This window comes from Sitodiplosis mosellana, unplaced genomic scaffold (genome assembly GCF_009176505.1).
Source record: "Sitodiplosis mosellana isolate CC-2019 unplaced genomic scaffold, AAFC_SMos_1.0 Smas_scaffold_6167, whole genome shotgun sequence".
NCBI classification, from domain to species: Eukaryota; Metazoa; Arthropoda; class Insecta; order Diptera; family Cecidomyiidae; genus Sitodiplosis; species Sitodiplosis mosellana.
In genome coordinates, this window is record NW_022601408.1 from 3,078,093 (window position 1) to 3,099,421 (window position 21,329).

At 37.5% G+C, this 21,329-nt stretch overlaps 1 protein-coding gene across 2 annotated transcripts; it reads right to left on the reverse strand.

Moving 5' to 3' along the window:
- Positions 1-1,503: 1,503 nt before the first annotated feature.
- Positions 1,504-18,156, reverse strand: LOC129575508 (papilin). Of its 2 annotated transcripts, none has more exons than XM_055459244.1 (21): positions 17,814-18,156; positions 17,448-17,593; positions 11,261-11,321; positions 11,024-11,199; positions 10,148-10,442; positions 9,947-10,070; positions 9,245-9,857; positions 9,052-9,172; positions 8,796-8,975; positions 6,448-8,707; positions 5,745-6,368; positions 5,484-5,663; positions 5,026-5,196; positions 4,277-4,932; positions 3,983-4,202; positions 3,553-3,902; positions 3,319-3,469; positions 2,652-3,056; positions 2,323-2,481; positions 2,072-2,185; positions 1,504-1,974 (listed from the first exon to the last, which is right to left on the reverse strand). In XM_055459244.1, exons 2-21 carry the CDS (start codon positions 17,468-17,470, stop codon positions 1,808-1,810), a joined length of 7,050 nt encoding a protein of 2,349 aa, XP_055315219.1. In that variant the 5' UTR covers positions 17,471-17,593; positions 17,814-18,156; the 3' UTR covers positions 1,504-1,807. The 2 variants fall into 2 exon arrangements, with proteins under 2 accessions (XP_055315219.1, XP_055315218.1); XM_055459243.1 differs by having other exon boundaries at positions 17,695-18,008.
- Positions 18,157-21,329: the final 3,173 nt, after the last annotated feature.

The following is a 21,329-nucleotide window of genomic DNA, read 5'->3' on the forward strand; positions in this document are numbered from 1 at the left end:
CAATTTTATATCGAAATAAACTATTGTTTCCGTATGAAAACATTTAGATGATTTTTTTTTGTAATTTTTAAATTTTAAAAATACAAATACAATGAAGAAGAAAGAAAAAGAAATGAAAATTAAATATTCCATTTTACAAGTCAAATGTGTGTCCGGATGAAAACGTTGGAAATCGTTTTGCTTGAAATCGTGGATTCAGAATCAAAATATCGATTTTCAAAGCAAACTATTTTGTTTTAACAATCGATATTTTGAATCTGAATTCAAGATTTCAAGCAAAACGATTTCCAACGTTTTCATCCGGACACATATTTGACTTGTAAAATGGAATATTTAATTTTCATTTATTTTTATTTTTCTCTTTCCTTCATTGTATTTGTATTTTAAAAATGAAAAATTATTGGGTGTATAACTTTGCTTCCGCCGTTTTCCAACAGATGACTCAAGCGGTAAGTGCTGGTGAAAAATATCAGCTCTAAAACGTCATACGGTAAGCTTGGGCATCGTTAGATTTGTGAATTTTTATCGACATCATTTTTTTTTTTTTTTTCAATTGAAAATGTCAACTTTTGAGCCAAATTCGCGTCATTTGCGGGAAATTTTGCTTTTCTTCTTTAATTCGAAGAAATCTGCAGCTGAGGCCCATCGATTGCTGTCGGATATTTATGGTGAAGCCTCTTTTGGTGAAAGAACGTGTCGTGAGTGGTTTCACCGCTTCAAAAGTGGCGATTTTGACGTCGAAGACCGGCATGGTGGTGGAAGAGAGAAAATTTTCGAGGACGCCGATTTGGAGGCATTGCTGGATGAACATCCAAGTCAAACGCAAGAAGAGCTCGCGGAATCATTGGGAGTCACGCAACCAGCCATTTCGAAACGATTGAAAGCATTGGGATCCAAAAAAAAATCATCTGAATGAACGTATAAAAATGAGAGATAGCATTGTGATGTGCATCTGTGGTACGATGATTTGAGTCTGTACTTTGTATACATGTTTATCGCACTGAAGAAATAGAAGTACATCTGTTCATAATTTTTGTTAAAAAAAATTGTTTTATTTACAAAGACATGAATATAAATTTTTTTTTCTATATCAAAATGAAATTTATCAATTGAGAAATTGGGAAAAAAAGTTTCAAGTGAATACAATGTATTCATGTATACATTGCGAGAAAAAAAAACGAAATTTTTATCGGTTGGTTTTGAAACAATGTACGAATAGAATATGAAAGCAGGTCATACGATGCAAGAACGTTTTATTGAAACGTGGAATTGAATGCTGTTTGTTGAAAAGATGGATATTTCCGCTTTACTTTGAACCACAGCGGTGACAATGACAAACTTACTTTCAGTTTAGACACAAAAATCTCTTAGATCAAGCAATCAAGAATCCAGTTATTACATGGCTGATCCAATATTCTGCTTTTTTTCAGCAAAAAAAAAAAAATTGTTTAGGTACGTTTTTTACAAAATGCAATGAAAAAAAAAGAGAGCGTCAATTGAGCGTTTATTACTTGTAAATTTGTGATTATTCGATGTCATTAAAAACGGATTTAATGCACTTTATTCAAAATCGGGTAACATAGTTTCAAGAGAAGAATTCTTATTTATATAATAATAATTCGTTCATTCTAAATGTTTTGCCAATGGATTCGATGTCCATTGACTTAGTTTTGGGTTCATTTTCCATTCTTATTGCTTTAAAGTTTGTTTGTTCTGTTTTTTTTTTTTTGTCGTTAACAATTCGATTTGTTAATCTGCTTTACTATTGTCTAATTGTTCTTATTCCCTCGGAAAAAGTCTTATTTATTTAATTTAAGAGGTTTGTATCAAAATTTGACTGCAGCTGACCGGCAAGTGTACAAGATTTACAACAGAATTTGGCATAGTACTGATGTACACAATATTTAGCCTTAACAATAAGTTTACAATTGGCGAAGAATTCGTTGTCTACGCAATTGGCCGGTACGTAGGCACCTGTAAATGGATTGAAAAAAAAGAAAAAAATTCACGAGTTATTTGAATCGTTGCACGTGTACAATTTCAAATGTGATGATTTGAACTGTAAAATTACCTTCAACATTGATTTGCTCTACATGGAACGCAGAGCTGAATCGATTCTGAGCTGAACATTTATAGCTACCAGAATCGTCGGTCGTAATACCATAGATTGTCAGCGTGTTTGCTTCTGCAACAAAACATTAACAGATTTAATTCGATTCAATTATTGAAAATCAAAGGGAAATTCATTTCAGTTCAATGAATTTGAAGAGAATATGAGTTCGCCCAGTGGAAAACCAGGATTTCTCGAAGACGAGTATTTACCAGATATTCTTATTCGTTGTGATTCATGAACGTCAACACCGTCTTTGGTCCATGTTACATACGGTCTTGGATATCCTCTGACATCGCATCGAATGCTCACATCGTTACCAGCCACAAATGTATTACCGCTTGGTAGTACTATGTTCACCGAAATTGGCTCTGTGCAAAATCAAATTAAAAGAATCATTTAGTTAAAAAATAATCAAAACGCAAATGTGATCAATTAGCTTTGGAAAGTGGGTACGTGCGTGTGCATCAATTAGTTGAAAGTGGAAATATAACAGCAAGAATTGAAAGCGTTTCCAAATCAAATTATCTACTCTCCTTACCCGATGGTTCCGTTTCTACCGGTGATGTTGGTCTATATATGTTATGTTGTTGTGGCGGTGCAGGTACAATATATTGTAAGTATTGTTCGTCTTCGGGCATTTCTGCAGTCGCTTGGCCGACAGCCAAGAGTGTAATGGAAATGCTCATGGGTCTTCCTTGACCCGAGTATGCTTGGCAGATGTATGGTCCCAAATCGGATAGTGCAACACTATTGAAATCAATTGAATTGTAATTCACTTCGAAACGTGTCGATTTTAATGGCAACAAATTTGTGCCGCGCCACCAAGTTATGGTTGGTTTCGGATAACCACCAGCCAAACAACGGATTTGTGTTGGTCTGTTCAGTTCCACAATTTTACTTGAGTTAGTATCACCCAAAATGTATGCTTCGGTCGCCACCGGTTCTATTGTTAGCATTTAGTGCAAAGTCATTTTTGTCCGATTTCCCCATGCAAAGTTTAAGCGATAACAGTACAATAGATAGCGAAACAGAAAATAGGAGTGATTAGAATAGAAGGTGCAAAAAAGGAGAAAGTTCTGTGCCAATTGGCTTTATATTCAAGAACAAGATGAAAAGTGCTCAAGAATATATTTTAAATTGAATGAAGCTGAATAGAATGTTAGGTTGTGCAAAACCATTACCACAATTATCATCAAATTACTTACCGGCGATTTCCAATTTGATTTCACGTTCAACTGGATCACCAATACCATTATCAGCCACGCACACATATGTGCCGCTATCCGTTTTATGAACTTGAACGATCTGCAAGTCACCGCCCGATGTAAGTACAAATCGGCCTTGATTTGTGTTAATCTGAAATAACAAAGAGAAAGAATATAAATCTCAAACCGAACAAATTGTTTGAATTCATTTGAAAATTCCATTGAAATGCATACAACAACTGAGTCCTTCTTCCAAGACACGGTTGGCAATGGATAACCAGTGGCATAGCAACGCAAAGTTGCAACATCTCCTTCGGGCTGGACAACGTTGAGTTCTTCTTCGGTCTTTTCTTCTAAAAGAACTGGTGCTGGAACTTGTGGCACCTGCGGCGGTTCTGGATATTGTCCAGGCTGCGTTGGTGGATATTCCGGTTGACGATTTTCGTATGATTCAGGTGATACGCAAACTTGACCGCATCCATTTGAACAGCATTTATTGTCTCCACGGCAATCAGCATCACTATAGCATTCCAATTCACATTGTGTGCTATTTTGTAATGACGGGCAATCACCTGGTTTGTTTACTATAACCGCAGAATGAGATTATTATTTTAAATTTCTGCCAATAAAAAAAAAGCACAAACAATTTAATTGTCATCCTTACTTTTACGGCAAACTGGTGCAAATGAAGAATCGTATTGTGAGAAATCAACGGCACACTTTGAATCATCTGGACACAAGTAGCCGCGGCATGGGTTCTCACACTCGCACCGCTCGCATCCATTTTCATCGTATGTCTTGGAAATGCCGTACGGGCATCGCAATGTGTTGCATTGTTCGGCTGCTGCTTGACAAAGTTCCTCTCGTGTCGGTTGATTGAATCGCTATTTGAATGATACGAAAAGAATTGGCATTGAAAATAAATTGATAAGCGAATATTCAAAACCAAATCACTAACGCCTTCAAGATCTGGTCGTTGCTCTTGTTCGGGCTGTTGCTTTGATCCTCGTTCACGTTTACATTGATCCTCGCATTCTCGAACTGAGTAGAAATTGTTCTTGTTTCCACGACATCCACTGTATTCGAATGCAATGCACTCATCGTTGCGGCTTTCATAAAAGTAACGTGTAACGTTTTCTTGACAGCGCCCACGAACCGCTGGCAAGCCGCACAAGTTTTGTACATTTCCACAGCGATTCTCACAATCCTCAAGCGATTGGAAGTTATTTTGATTACCGCCACAACCTCCGTACCCGAAAACGTCACAAACACCGGTTTGGCTGTCATAGAAGTATCTTGGTTGAAGAGCTCGGCATGGTCCGCTATCTGATTGTAATAAGCAGTGCTCTTGTCTGAACGGTTCCAATTCACCTTCCGCTGGTGGCTGTGGCTCTGGCTGTGGCTGTGGCTGTGGCTGTTGTGGTGGCGTTGGCGGCACTTGTTTTCGTTCGCATCGGCCAAGGCAAGCTTCTTCGCTGACAAAGTTATTATCATTACCACCGCATCCTCCGTAATAAAACTGTCTGCATCGTTCCTCTTTCGTGTCGAAGTACCAACGGGCTTCATAGTTTTGGCAATTTCCAGTTTCAGCGGCTTTGAAGCAAGCATCTTTAGCTACAACAATTCAGAAAACAACCATATCAAACCATTAATTCGGATCACAATTACCATACGGATAGATTACAATATCACCAGATTACTACTTACTTATGTTACGAGGACATTGCGTCTCACAATCTTCTAATGTTACATAACTATTCTTATTTCCATCACAACCAGTATAATAGAAAGGCATGCATTTGTTATCGCCTTGTGAGAAGTGCCAACGAGCTTTCTTAGCTTCGCAAGCACCAGTGACTTTAGGCAAGGCGCATGTTGCTAATAAGGAAATTAAATTAAGTTCTTTGTTAGTTTGATACAAGTATTTAGTGGAGATTAATTAAGGAATTTGGGAAGAAAAACAGCGTTGTTTTTACTGTAAGAAAGCATGAAGCCATGAATTAACCAAACCAAACCAAACCAAAATCAATCAAAACTATTACCACAACCGAAAATAATCAATGAACAATCTAATCATTATTAGAATTGGTTTGCAAGTATATTCCGTATTTGAATGCGTTGTTAAATGGGAATATGTTTTTGAAAAAACGCCAAATTTATCCTACCTTTTTGTACTGACGGGTTCTTGCATTGATATTTACAAGCTGCTTCAGTTGCGAAATTATTCTTAGTTCCTTTGCATCCACCATATCGGAATGGTTTGCATGTATCCTCTTCTTTGTCAAAGTACCAGCGTTCGTAGTTACCACTGCAAGGGCCTTCTTCGAGTGGTTGTTCACAAGCAGCTGTAATAAATTACAAATTGATCAAACTTTCTTTTTCTAAGCCAATTCACATTTTTTCAAAAGAAAATATAAGTTTCTTACGCAAGTTTTCGTCTACAACACATTGACCCTGGCACTCTTCCAACGTTTCGAATCTATTAGTGTTGCCCAAGCAGCCACCATAAATGAATTGCGAACAAGTATTACGGTCTGAATCATAGTAGTATTTCTGATAGTATCCAGTACATGGGCCGTGAATCTTTGGAACTTTGCAAGCATCTTTGCCACTTGGCTGTTCACATGTGCCCTTACATTCTTCAATTGTCTCAAATCGATTTTCATTGCCACCGCATCCGCTGTACCAAAATCGTGAACAGCCTCCATATTCCATATCGAAGAAGTATTTAACGGTGTAATTGCTGCAAGTGCCGCCGTCCTTGCTAACGCTACAGGCTTTCTGTGGTGATGATGGAATATCCATGCATCCATCAAATTGTGGTCCTTGTGCATCGGTGACGCCATCGGGGCAACATCCATATTTGCTAGTAGCACATGTACATCCTTCAAAGTTCTCGCCTGTGGCTGCTGTAACTCCATCTGAACAGCATTTGAATTTCGTTTGTGTACAATGACAACCATAGCCATGAGGTCCTTGTTGAATAGTAACTCCGTCCGGACAACATCCAAATTGGTATGTATGGCAAGCGCAACCGTCGAATTTAGGTCCTTTGATTCGAAAATTTAAAGAAGAAATAATGTCGATTCAATTGTTTACACTTTTAATTGCCGTTTACCCTTTTCTTACCTTGAGCTGGAGTAATTTTGTCTGGGCAACAACCGTATTTCTCGTATTCGCAACCGCATCCAGCATTATCATAGCCTCGTGCCGCTGTTTTGTTATCTGGACAACATCCGTACGGTGAGTATTGGCAATCGCATTCTTCAAGGTTTGGCCCTCTGGCTGGATTGTAATTATCGGGACAGCAACCGTATGGTGAATTGAGACAGCATCCCTCACCATTTGGACCGTGAGCTGGTGTAGTTTTATCTTGGCAACAGCCAAATGGTTCTTTTTCACATGGAGCACAATCAGCCGTTGTACATCCTGGTTTGGCTGTAGTTGTAGTAGTGCTATCAGCTTGCGCTTCCTTTGGTTTGTCTTTGTCTTTTTGGTCGGATTTCTGTGGTTTAGGTGTTGTTGTAGTCGTCGTTGTGGTAGTCGTTGTAATGATTGGGCATTCTTCTTGATTAGATCCCTGTGCTTCGGTTTTACCGTCCGATGCACAGCAACCGAACAAACTGCTTGTACACAATGGTTCCGGACAGCCCTTATTCTTTTTGCCTTTAGCTGGTGAAACACCATCCTCACAACATCCGTATTTGGTGTCTTTGCAAGTTTCTGGTACGGCACAGCCGTCGTCGAATGGTCCCTTTGCTGCTGTCGTGTTATCTGGACAGCATCCAAATTTACTTGTGAGACAAGCCGATGGTTTCTGTGGTCTTGGTTTGCATTTGCGTGGTGTCTGTTCCTTTGTAATGATACTTTCCAATGTGTACGGTGTCGATCCCCAAATATCCTCTTCCGTCGATGATGAGCTAAATTCACTGGTGCTTTCGCTTTCAGATGTCGATTCGGATGATTCAAATGATGAAGATTCGGTTGAGAATTCCGATGTGGATTCGGTACTTTCGGTGGCTTCGCTGCTTTCCATGGTTGATGTTTCACTTGATGAACTGAACTCGGTGGATCCTTCTGATGATTCAGAGCTCGATGAATCAGTGCTAAATTCACTGGTGCTCTCGGTAGATTCACCACTTTCGGTTGTATCACTGCTTTCTGTGCTACCAGAAGATGAACTACTCTCGCTCTCCGTACTTGAGCTGGCTTCGCTCGACGAACTACTTTCAGTTGATGCTTCAGTACTGGAGGAAGTGTCTAAACTGGATGAATCGCTGCTAGATTCAGTCGAAAATTCGGTGCTCGATTCAGTTGTGTCGGTGGTTTCTGTTGATTCGGGGCTTGTAGATTCGCTGCTCGACTCTGATGAGCTGGACGATAGTTCACTAGTTGATTCACTTGTTGAACTGGACTCTTCACTTGTACTATCTGATGCAGCCACTGAACTCGACAATCCTTCTGTGCTTGATGCCTCACTGGTTTCTTCTTCAGTCGATGAAGAGCTTTCGGATGTTGATTCAGTGCCAGATTCAGTTGATCCTTCTGATACTGAAGATCCATCGCTGGATGAGTCCGTTGAGCTCGGAACTTCAGTTGAACCGCTGCCGTCATCGCCCGAACCTTCGTATGTCGATGAGAACAGAACTGTATCATCGCTTGCGTCATCAGTCGGGAATGTTGAGTCACTTTGCATCAACTCTTCTGTGCTCAATGATGATGCAGACGACGATTCAAGTTCGGTCGTTGATTCGAATGTTGATTTAGAGCTATCATCGGTTGATTCAATAATTTCAATTTCGGTTGTTTCCTCGTCTTCATCACACCATTCTTCACCTTCGTCATCTTCTTCAATCGGTTTGGCTGTTGTATCAATTGGCAATAATTCGTCCTCAACGCATGGTTCTTTGTTGCAATCTTCTGATGAGAATGCAATTGTGTCTTCTCCACATTTTGCTGGTTTAACGGCATTTCCATCGGCAATGCAAAGCACCTTACGTGTTCTCTTGCCACCACCGCATTTCTTTGTACAATCGCTCCATGGACCATTGAACCATTGACCTTCGCATTTTTTGCCGGTATCACAGTCCTTTGAATTTTCTGGCTTTTCTTTGGCTTCACATTTTGATTCGTCATCGGCCAGTTTCACTGCACTTTCATCAAGTTTTCCACAAACAACATTTCGTGTTTGAACGCCTTTACCACAATCCACCGAACATTTACTCCATTGTGATGAGAACCATTGATATTCGCATTCGGTTGTTTGATTACATGGTCGACTAAGTTCAGGCTTTTGACGATTCGCACAGAATGTTTCATTGTAAACTTTTCCCGATTTCGATGCACAGAATGCTGTTCGTGTTTCTTGCGTTAAACCACAAGTTTTGCACTAAATTTATCGAGAGAGAAAAAAGCAATTAAACATTTTCTGCCGGTTGATTCCAATGGAAAATCCTGAATCAAATCGTTTCACTTACCCCGCTCCATTGTGATGTGATCCAATCGACACCTTCGCATGGTCGCAAAGTACATTTCTGTGATGTTTCTGGTTTCGGTTCAGGACAATCGGCCTCATTTAATACTTCAATTTTCCCTTCGTTTTTGCGATAGCATTTGATAGCTCTGGTTTGAACACCTTCACCGCACAATTTGCTGCACTGTAATTATAAAAGAAGAATTTTTTTGTTTAAATGAATGAATTCCTATTCGATGAAACACATTTATAACACCTACCCCTTTCCATGATCCAATGTGCCATTGTGGGCAAATCTTTCCGACATTACATTGTTTTTCGGTAGCTGGTTTATTGCCGGCTCTTTGCAAACACTGAGCGTCATCGAGTGATTTGTGTTCTCTGTAAATCGATTGAAAGTTCGTAGATTGAACAATATAATTATTTTAAGTCCAGAATGAACAAAGCACTTACCCATTCGATAAAATTTCTTCGCATTTGACTTCTCTGGTTTGTGTACCGTTGCTTCCGCATGGTGCTGAACATTTGCTCCATTCGCTTTCTATCCATTGAGGAGGGCATGTTTCTTCTCCGCATCGTTGTGTTTCAGCTGGTCTTTCAACGCTGCTACATAAGCTATCGTCAACCTGTTTTAATGATGTTTGGCTGTTACACGTGATTCTTCTCGTTTGAACGCCACTTCCGCACTTTGCCGAGCAATCACCGTATGGTGAGAAAGTCCAAATGTATATATCTGGTTCAGTCAAATGGGCAGCTGCTTCAGGCACACTGTATTCATAGTGAACACCAACGTTACGATCTTGTGACAATAGAACCAAATAAACATTTTCCGATGTTGGTCCAAGGCAAGTAATCTGATCTGGAGCTGCGAATCCTTGTGGACGGCGATCATAATGCCAAATCGAACCGGCAAATGTTAATGGACGTGGAAAATCAATTCTCCAGTTTCCATTCAAGTAGTAATGGTTCGATGCGTTACGAATAGCCAAGTAATTATTTGATGGAGCCTTTTCCTTGATTTGAATATTTGTCGCACCCGATGGAATCAACAAAATGTCATTGTAGCCTTAATGAGTGGAAATTATCAAAAGACGGTTAAATATTGGTTCAATTTTTTTTTTTTCCTATAGATTGGAACATTCTTTTATCACTCACCATTTTGCAAGTCATCCATAGTCAATGTTCCTTCGACTGTTTTGCATGACGTTCCATCACCGGCACATTTTCTGCATTTATCTTCACGAGCGGTTGACCCCAACATCAAATCACAGCCAACCGGCTAAAATTGTACAACATAAATTACAAAAATTTATAGTTTTTGAATAATGAATGAAAACGTAAGAAGGAATAACTAACTTGGCATTGACCATCAACGCAAACATCGTTAGACTCATCACTGCATCGTGTTCCATCGACAACTTTGGATTTATGCCGGTAATAGAATCGTTCACCGCGCGGCATACAATTCAATTCGCATGGATTTGGTGCTTTCAAGTATGGTACCCATTCATAACGAACACCTTCGAATGGTTTTTCATCGAACTCAGAACATTGCTGATGACGAAAATCTGGCTCATTTTCTGGACAATCTTGCGTATTGCAAGAGAAATATTTTTTATTCCCACCTACGCAACGTGGTGAACCGTTTGCACTGTGTGTAGTTTCAGTCATTTTTAACGTCACAATGGAAGTAGAAAAAAACGGTAAAAACAAATCAATTAGAAGGATATAAAAACGATTATGAATCAAATGATAACAAAATAACAAATCACGTGTGAAACAAGGTCATAAATGGACCCACCTCGAGTATCATCCAACTGTACGCTTCACTTGAACTAGATCCATTTATGACTTTGGTAAATATTGGTGTGGATATTGAAATTGACCAACTGACTGAGAAAATCTTACATACAACAACTTACCTACGGGTTTAACCCGTATTACATCGTGTATTTGCATACACATTTTAATGTTATTACCGTCACAAATGGATGTGATTCGAGTGTAGCGTACAGTTGGATGATACCCGAATTTCATCCGATTCGGACGGGATTGTATGTGAATTAATGGTCAAATGCACCACTGAAGTGGGCAAAAGCATTACTTAATTTAACGGTAGAAAGCATTACATAAATGTTACTTGGGATTTTTTCAAGAAGAAGAGAGAAATAAAATCTTTTTTCTGGTCTAAAATTCATACTGGGAGTACTTTTTACTTTCATCTTTACTTACTCAACGTCTGAACAGACTCTCGTCTGATACGAAACACCACCGCCGCATGTTCGTGAGCATGATGATGGGCCACTCCATTCGCTCCAACCTTGTGGCGATCCTTCCCCGCCCGGAATCACAAAGGTAGAAGGTAGATACAAATTGTCGCCATATTCACGTTTCGGTCTAATTCCGAACTAATGAAAAGATATATTCATGTGATTAACTCACACATAAATGCCGACATAAACGTCTTACCTGTCTTGTGTGAATGGGATTTAAATCTAATGTAAGCAGAAATGATATCAAGACGGAAAATCTGTAATTGTAAGAGCAGGAAAAAGAATGTCATAAGAATGTAGAAAATTTGAAAATACGAATATGTGTTGCATCATTTGAATTCCATTGCACTTTTATTTTGAATTGGATGGAATTTATGAATATTTATACATTATCTGCTAAGATTGTTTATGCTGCGAAAGAAATAATTGCTATGGTCCACAGCATAAATCATATTTTCATTTGCAGTAAACGCGAATCACTCAAAGAGAAATCGATCGAACCGTTTCTGCCGGAACCGGTCGAAAGATGTGTTTATTAGCCGTTTGCTTCGCAAGAATGGTCTTTGAACAAAGTTGCCGGCTTGCACTCTTCACCATCTCAAATTACATGTCGTCAATTTGACCCACTTCATATGGTTCTCGTTCACCAAACAGATTGCACTTCATTTTGCTTTGAAATGGATTTCGGCATTAATCCTTTCAATACTTAATTTCCAAAAAGAGAGGATATTGCATGTGGTACACTTAAAACGTGATGGTTTTACTTATTTATTGTCTCTAGGACTGTATTTTATTTTGTTTTTTCTTCTTCGTTTGTGTTCATTTTAAATTATCTACAGTTTTAAATGATCTTGAACTTTCTACATAAGTTCCGAAAGTCACTTATGTTTCGGGAATACTAAGAAAAACGAAACTGATTTTAATTAATAGTTTAACACATTTGCCGAGAAGGAGGGAGGGAGAGAGAGGGAGAGAGAGAGAGAGACAAAACAAGGAGAAAATGTGCAAGAGCAAATGCACAAAAAAGATGCGTATCGTTTGTAAATACATACATTTCGTTCACCACATGTCGACATGTCGAAATGTTTCTAATTCAAATGGATTGTTTTGGGTGGAACATTGTTTTTCATGTGTCATATCGCTTTTGCTTTGCATGCCGTATTTAATAGAAGGAAAAACTTTGTTCATGCGACGATAAGGACTTTTATACAGACTATATATTAGAAATAAAATCCTTAATTTTCTCAGAAATAATTTATATGATATTGCGTTGAATTTCGTTGATTTTATTTTCATGCTGTCCCATCGTTTCGGCATCATTGTCAAAAACGGTTCTGAACAGTTCATTAAACTTTTATCCAGCACAGACAACTAATGATTTTGTTTGGATGTCGCAAAATGACACAAGTTTCGGCTACGCTTAAATTTAGCATCAACGCTCTCTTTTAGAACAATCGCATTAATTAATTAAATTGGATGAAGTTATTTTTCCGTCGTTGCGCAAAATGTTGTTCCACCATTCATTTCGGGTTCCGTTCGAAAATATGCTACATAATTAAAAAGGTGGATTTGGAACTCACTTTTCAGATTTTAACCGTTTAAAATACATTGACAACTTTTATCGAGAGAACCGCACACTTCTCGATGGGTTTGAGTGATTTGTGCCATTGTTGTCACGGCGCAGAAAACTTGTTTTGTTCTCATTAAGCCATGTCATTTGAAACATTTCGATCACTGTGAGAAATTGTTCTTGTTTTTGTGTTTGCAATTAGTGACGGTGGGGATGGTATTAACAACGGTGTGTGGCTTGCCATTTATTTTCCGTTTTGTGTGTGACATTTTATTGATGCAATTGAAACAAACAACCGGGCCATTAGAAAAGTCTTTCTCTGTTTTTTTTCTATTTTCTCTTCATTCTGCGTATTTTTTTTATTGTGAGCATGCAAAATATTGAATTCTAAATGAAACGCTGGCGCCTTCATACATCTTCCGATCATTAAGACCAAACGTTTGTCAACTATGGCGTCAGTGTCTTCTTTCAAAGATTTTCTCAGAGTGATAAAAAACAAAAAAGGGAAAAACAAAACCTTCGCAATCTCAACATTGAACGACTGACTATTCAAATCATTCCTGTTATTCTATCTCATTGGTTCGTTTTCATCAGTTGTGACTGGTTTCCTCTTGAAAATGGAATTCATCCCAAAACATGTCAATTCATCGAACCAAATGGAATAGATAATTTTGTCAAGCATTTATGGCCTCTATCCCTTCGTCACGGCTGTTTTTAGCCAAAAAAAAAAACTTTTGTACGCATCATATGTGTATATCGAACGCACTGTGTGAGTTTCATTCGAATAACATAAAGTGATTTGGGTGCCCAAGCAAAAAAAAAAGACACATGTTTGAAATTATGATGGGTTCTTTAGACCGTTTCAACAGTTATTTGTGTGTTTGTACAGATAATGACTGGAAAATAAATCTTGATCTTAGTTTTATGTTTTCTTTAATTGCATGTCTTATCATAAAAAGGCCAAAGAACCGATTGAATATTGATGCACTTTTTGCAACATTTTGTGATGATGCGTTGAGATAACAACTGGACGAAAAAAAAAAGAATACGCCCGAAGCCTAATGAACGAAGGTATTATTAACGACGCACATTTTGATCAATATTTCTCGTTTCTATTTAAAATAATAATGAATTTGAATGGCCGTGAATCGTGAAGGATCTAAAAAAAAAAAATTGATAAAAAGATAGGAATGCAGAACGAATAAGAAAAACATTCATATACAAAGAGGAATCGAAGTTTATAGCTGAGACGAAACGGAGCACATCGTGTGAATGTTTTGTTGGATTCGATTTATTGACGATTGGACGTTTGAGCCCGATGACGAAATGCCGATGCAATAACAAACCAAATTGACTTGGTACTTGAAGACTCTCTCGATCTATGCAGCTCAATTCGAAAACTGCACGCAGTTTGAATTTTATTACGACATCTCTTTTAATTATTTCTCGCACTCGGTGCTCTTTCCTGCCGCCAAAGTGATTTTATGGTTCTTGAAATCGACGAATATTTTTCGAAGCGAACGAGAGAGAGAGAGAGAGAGAGAGGGAACTAGTCTCTAACTAATCAGAGGAAGAACATTTGCCGTAATGTATGTGATGCCGTTACACAGCCGTAGCGTGTTGTACGACTAAGAATTCGAAGCGTTTTACTTTGAACTAATGGAAATTAGATTTCTTTATCGGAATATCATAAAAACCGAGGGATATAAGCCCCCTTAGTTCTGAATGAAATATATTTGAAAGAAGTCAACACGTAGTGTCGTGTCGTTGGTGTATTCTCATTGTGGCAAAAAGCGGAAATCGTTGAAGCAGCACTTGCACAACAGCTCGGGCCAGCCAACATGCCAGAAAACATGATTATCTACATGATTCTTTTTCCCTTCATTTGAAAATTGACACATTTCAGTTGAAATTAAACGTGGTCGAATCATAAAAGCGGTTGCAGCGATTTAAAGCCTGCGCACAATTTCTCGGTAGACATCGGTGAATACGATTGATTTCCAAGTGACTTGGGCTATTGTAAATATTTCAGACAATCTGACGACCGATCCGATTCGCTGCGATCACACAGCGTTGCACAATATCACTCTTATGCGCGTTTATGTTGATGTTTACATTCAAGTGGCATATTCCTTGCCATTCCAGCTCAACCTCTTTCGTTCGTTCGTTCGTTCGTTCATTCACGGCATAGATATTGTTCGCGGAATGCGCGCGTCGACCACTTTTTCCCTGATTGTGTTTGGATACGGTAAACAAAAGGAACGCAATAACGTTCATAATTTGCAAAAAAATATTTGCATGAGCTATTAATGTTTGTCTCTGTGTTTGAATTTCGCTGTGATTTTTTTCTAAGACTAAAAAGTACCCACTACTCACGTCTTTGAACAAACCTACTTTTTCTCGAGTCTCATTTTCCTCGCGGGGCCATAAGGCGGTCATAAAAACATTTTGTATGTTTTTGTTATGTGTTACTGCATTTCAAATGCTCAAATCAATTCAAATTCAAATACAAACTAATCACAAAGTAAAGTGCACTGTTTGCCATTGTTCGATTTTCCGAAATCGAAAGACGAGCTCAGCAATAATAAATAAATGGAAATTAGTTTAATCGAACCGACCGATCAATGATTAAAGAGAAGTAAAGCAAATATTGAATAAGTTCAATTGCAAATAATAGAAATAGAAAAAAAAAAACGAATCGAAATGAAATTAGTTCTCGCGATTATTGAGCAATAACCTAAATATTTACATTACAAATGAATTCCGTAGGAAGGATTGCCTAAGCCTAAGAGTGATTAGAAAAATCTGGCGAAACTGGAATGGATGTTACAAACACTTTCCCATCGATGGGCTTTGGGAGAGAAAAAAATAATCTTCACAGAAAACCACGTTCCTACTACAAAGTAAGTGTTTTCGTTATGGGCAATTTGAGCGAGCACATTTCCAGTTGGCAATAGAGCATGTTTGATAGACGATAAACAAACTTAAAAACAATTATGCCAAATGGTGTGCGTAATACCAATACGCGCGCCGTTGAGCGTTTTTCTGATTTTGTGGCAAATTGTTTATAACGTTGATTTAATTGTTCTGATTGTGTGTTGTTCTCCGCGGGTGAAAGACATCAATTCCACACAATCAGATTACAACGGAATGCCGATTGCATACAATGTGGAATGAATGTGTTTGCCAATACGATGCGTATGATTCATAGAATTGAATCCTTGCTCTATTCATTGGCTTAACTTTACGATTCATGCTAATTAATCAATGTCTAATGAGAGCACGGGTTAATCCATATGTAAAACGATGAATAGAGAGAAAAATAATGCACACACCACATTTTGATCTGTATTTTGTCTACATTTATCTCTCATTCCCGGAATTGTAGCTTGAAACCCCGATTATTTTTTTTCTTCTTTGGACGAATCATTCTAAACACTGTTCTAAGCACGCATGTTATAGATAATATTTCTATTGTTGTTTCCTGTCTCTCCAATGTAACAATTTTTTGCATAATTCCCTGATTACATCGAAAGCCGAGCCATTTATTTTAAACTCTGTAGACGGTCTTTGTTTTTTGTGTTTTAGTTCCATTTTTGAATTTTTTTTTTTCTTCCACTAAACGTTTTTTGCCAAACGTCTAAAAACGTCAAGCAGAGTAATCTAAAATCGTTTTTTCATTATTTTGAGGGAAAAAATGTTCAAATGTGGAACTGTAACACAAAAACCAAAAAGTCAAGGGGGGGGAGGGGTGTCTTGCCAATTAGATGGTTAAAAACTTGAAGTGTGAAAAGTAATACATTTTGAAAATAAGATGAAAAAACACACAAAACAATTGACGGAATCGCCAATTATGGAAATCACAATTGGTTTTGTTTTCACTTTTCATTTTCTTCAAATCTGGTGCATGAAAGGTCGCAAATAGCCCAAGTGAAGATTCAAAGTTGTTGGTATATTTTGTTTCATTTCTCAATTTTTGAATCAACGATACACTCGGTAATTTTCGGTCTACACTGTATGCGATCCAATATTCATTATTATTCAGTTCTCTTTTGTACGTTTATATTCAAACATTACTTCGACAAATCGTACGATGGATGAAAAAAGAGTGAGAAAACGGGGACGAGCCGAAAAAGTGCGTATTTTTTTAAAAAATGAAACATAATAAATCGTAAATTTGTGCAAACAAAGAGGAGAAAGAAATGGAAAGAACAGCACAATTCCCAATAAATAATTGAAAACAAAAAAATAAAATACTAAAAATGATACATTGCGATTTAAGCCTTCTTGTATTTGAACTCAGTAACAAGAAAAAAGGACAGACAAGAAGAGAAATGAGCAACAACATCAACAATGAAAAATTCAACACTGCTTGCAGCAATTTTTCGTTTCTTGTCTCATGCATTTCTTCATCTCTGTGTGTTTTCACTTGGTTATTCACATTAATGGGCCACTTTTCACCTATATCTCGAATCCTTTTAATCGGAGAGGCATGTCTAAAATAATTACCGATCAAGTAACACAAAAATGTCTTGATAACTGGCCGATTTTTCTTAATTTTTTTTCTGCTTCTGCTCAAATTAGCATTTTTTCCAAAATGAAACATCAGCAAAGACAAGCTCATTAATTACGAGAAGCACTTCATCTATGCATTTCATTCGTGATTCGTGTGTTTCGTTTTCCTCACTACTTAACAAATGTCAAAATCCATTACTTTGTCACGTCGAACACATCGAACGAAATTGTAACAGAAAATTGTGATTTTAAAGAGAACGAAATAAAAAATTTCTTAAACAAATGGTTTAACACTCACTGTATGCGTCTTGTTAGTCCCATGTTTGCTGTTGGCCGACCACACTGGATCGGGCGTGTGGTTTGTACTCCGTTAAAATAATTTCAAAAAAAAAAAAACTTCCTTCAAAAAGTTATAAGTTAAACTGTGAATGTTCCGAATTGTCACTATAAAAATTCGAATGCAAAAAGAATAAACTTAAAAATTTTCACCACAAAATTATTTTGAAAATATTTCACGTAAAAATGGAAAAAAAAAATTCAATCACATAATTCCTGGTTGAATGTGTTGTGTATGTTTTTTTTTTTATATACAAAATTAAACCAGTAATTGTCTAAAGTTCGGAATATTGCGTGCTATCCTTTGAACGAACCAACGTCAACTGACCTCTAACTAGCCATGCACTGCACTCATACTCTGTGTCATTAATTTGTTCGCTTTTGGTTTTGGTTTGCCTTGCGATAGAATAAGAAGAAAATGTTGCAGAAATCAAAACCACACACGAAAACAAAACAAAAAATTGTGTATAATATGTATCACAAACGATATAAATCTCGGCAGTGAAAAAGAGAAGTCAGCAAATTTTGTGCTGCGCGCGATGATTTCTTAAATCTCGTCTGCTCCGGCCGACGGAGAGTGAAACTATAAGTATGATTCGGCGCAAACCAAATCTCTTATAGACAGCGTGAGCCCTTTTCCAACGAAATCTGTGAGCGTACAATAAGCATTCGTTGAGGAATTAACTACGACAAGCAAACGACAAACGACCAACCAAACAAACACATACGATCGCACACACTTCGCCCAAGCTCTATGCTATAACCTATGCATTGGTCCACACACACACACACTACGGTTATGTTGAATATCGGCCTGTTCAAGCCTGTATCTACGCATGCCGATCGCTGAGCTTTCGTATTACATGATCCACTCAACGGCAATAGCAACTTTTTCATATGTGAGAAGTGCTTGTTACCAAAGCATACCAAAGCGCAGCAATCACTCACTCATCGATGAAATGAAAAGGAGAAAAAAAGAATGAATGACATCCCGTGAACGATCGGCGTATTGTCATGTAGCACAGAAACAGTAGCATGTACCATTTTCTTCCATGGCGTATGGGAATTTCGTGAGATTTATTGTCTTGATTTCCGATTCTCAGGATCATATTTGACCACGGCTTGACTTTTGATGGATATTCTCTTATTGCACGCTAATGAATTATGATTTTGATCATTAGTGCGAATCATTAGGAGAAAAAACCGTTATCGAGAAGTTCAACATGCTATATGCCCATCGATCATACGAAACGCAAATTAGAGATGAAATGAAATGAAACAGACCAACAACAATAGTAATAAGTCATCAAATTGCCTAAGTGGGCTAGCATATATTGATGAAGCAACGAGTTGATTGCATGTCAAGTGCACACACAAAACAAAACAGAAAGAAAAAAAAACTACTTTAAAAGAAATGTGTGGATAAAAAATGAACAGATATTAAAACCGAATAAAGTGAACTAACGCAAAATCTACGAAGGCCGATAAGAACGCATGAAAAAGGAATAGGAAACAAAATGCGATGCTGCAAAAGTATTCATAAAATGAAGAACTGCAAGAAGAGAAACGAACAGAACAGAATGCAGAAGAATATATAGCGTATATACATATATAAAAGAAAGATGAGTGGAGAAAGAAACAGCAGAAGAGACACATTCATATTCATGCAAACATAATACAGCGCGTAATGCATAGCATAACACAGAGTGCCGAATGCACAACCAAAAAAAAAAAAGACGCAAACGAAAGCCAAAGAGCGCAGAGAGGCATCGTGTAAAACGCAGTCACAACATTTAACTACTGATTCAATATTCAAACTTGGACGAAAAATGTGCAAGCGCAACGCATTTGATGTGAGATTCGTCCAGCGCTCAGTTGGATTTGCAGCAACATTCAAACCAAAGTGCATGTGTTGATTTTATGTTTTTTTTTTTTGCCGGTATTATTAAAACTCTGAAGACTAAAAATGAAAATGAAATTCGAAAAGACGAAAAGGAAACTGTGCAATGTGCATACGGTTGGGCGATAGACAATACACATAACACAAATGTATTCCACATTCGATCGTGTGTTCTTTTCTCTGTGTCTCACTTTGCAGCTCACGAAGTCGATGCCTGGACTCTCAGTATGTAATTAAATCTACGAAAAAACCGAAAAAAAATCTCCAAATCATTTTACGAAGTAAACGCACAGTCGCATCCATCCAAAACTATCAGAACAAACGTGCCGATACACACAAGATGAAGACTGCTTTGAATTCTTTACAGTTTTTGGTATAGTTTTTTTTTTTTCATTCCTTCTCTCTCTATATTTCAGTAGGAAAAGAACATTGTGCAGAGATCGCCGAGTCACATTGTGCGATGTGCCCAGCACACGAAGAAGAAGAAAATTGCAAATCACATAAGAGCTAATAAATTCCCTTCATCGGCACACGTCCATTGATGTGATGTGATCACTACGTATTCGTCCTTTTCATTTAAGATAAGTAATTTTAAGTTTTTCTCTTCGATACATCGACCCACCTTTACTTCCACCAAGAACGCGATTGCGTTGGAATGTTAACAAATTGATTTATAAAGCAATAAAAATGCGGTCTCCATTCTTTCCGTATTAGAAGTCCTAGTCATTATTTCGAACGTACAAAAAAAGAAGAAGTGATGATCACCGATGTAATGAATCAGACCTGAACACGTTTAATGCTGAACATCGTACAAAATGCGCTGCTATAGAGATAGCGTATGATCATTACCTCTTTTTTGCTGGATCCTGACAATGCAGTTTCTGAGGTGATGCAATTCGCATGAAAATTGCAAATGATGCCGATTTTGCTGATTATAATTAAATTACTGTCCAAAGGGATAATCACGCCTCGGCACATCAGTTAATCAGTTAAGATCAACAACATAGAAAATATCATTTCAATGCAAGTGTTTGCGTAGCGTTCTCTTTCAATGTAACCATTCTAAAAACTCATATTCTTTACACTGACGATGCCCTGATGAGCGTATCAAACGTTAATAGGATATTGATTTTCACTTAAAATGCATTTATGTGCGATCATATAATGAGGAGCATTCACCATTAACCAGCTACGAATTAACATAAGAACAAAATTAGGTATATGTTTAGGTTGTTAAGCAGATTGGCTACTGTATCTCTTCTAAAGATGTGCTATTTTCACACTTCAAATAGAAGCCAATGCCTCAAGAAACACATACACTCAAAGTTACATATTTATGCCGACTATCGACTTTTGTTGTACAAGAGTACAACAATGTCGTTTGCATTGTGCTGATGCAATCAGAGTTGATGCTATTTTATTATTCAATGAAAATAAAAACCAACGTACAGAACAATTTCAAACCTTTAGGTCACTCATGCACTGATTTTTTTTTTCCTTCCTTATTCTGCGTTAAAACATATTACATTGAGCAATATGTTGTAATCAAATTTCTGTAAGGCTATGCACATAATGTCCAGAATATGGTTATTGCAAACATTTGCATCGGATGGGATAATGATGTTGGATTTTTTTTTTTTTAATGGTTTGCCCTTGTGAATGATCCAAATGATACTTACTCCACTGGTTAGTCTGCGTAAAGGTTCTGCGAGGTGAGAGAAATGTATAAAAAGAAACACACCATAAAATCCAAATGGATGGCATGTAATTTATGTTCCGAGAGAGAAAAATCCGTAAAGTGCTTTTATTACAATAATATTATAATGCAGCGTATGCACGTGTGCATCACACTTAACAATTCATTCTAAAGAAGAAGCCATAAAAGTACTTTGAGTTTTCTCTCTCTCTCTCTCTCTCTCTCTCTCTCTCTCTCTCTCTCTCTCT

What these genes read in the sequence shown, in the direction of transcription:
- LOC129575508 (XM_055459244.1), bottom strand. Translation starts at nt 17,470, where the DNA reads ATGGGACTAACAAGACGCATACA. An exon ending in ATCCCATTCACACAAGACAG is followed by an intron (nt 11,200 to 11,260) that starts GTAAGACGTTTA and finishes TCTTTTCATTAG; the next exon opens with TTCGGAATTAGACCGAAACG. An exon ending in AACGACCAGATCTTGAAGGC is followed by an intron (nt 4,203 to 4,276) that starts GTTAGTGATTTG and finishes TCATTCAAATAG; the next exon opens with CGATTCAATCAACCGACACG.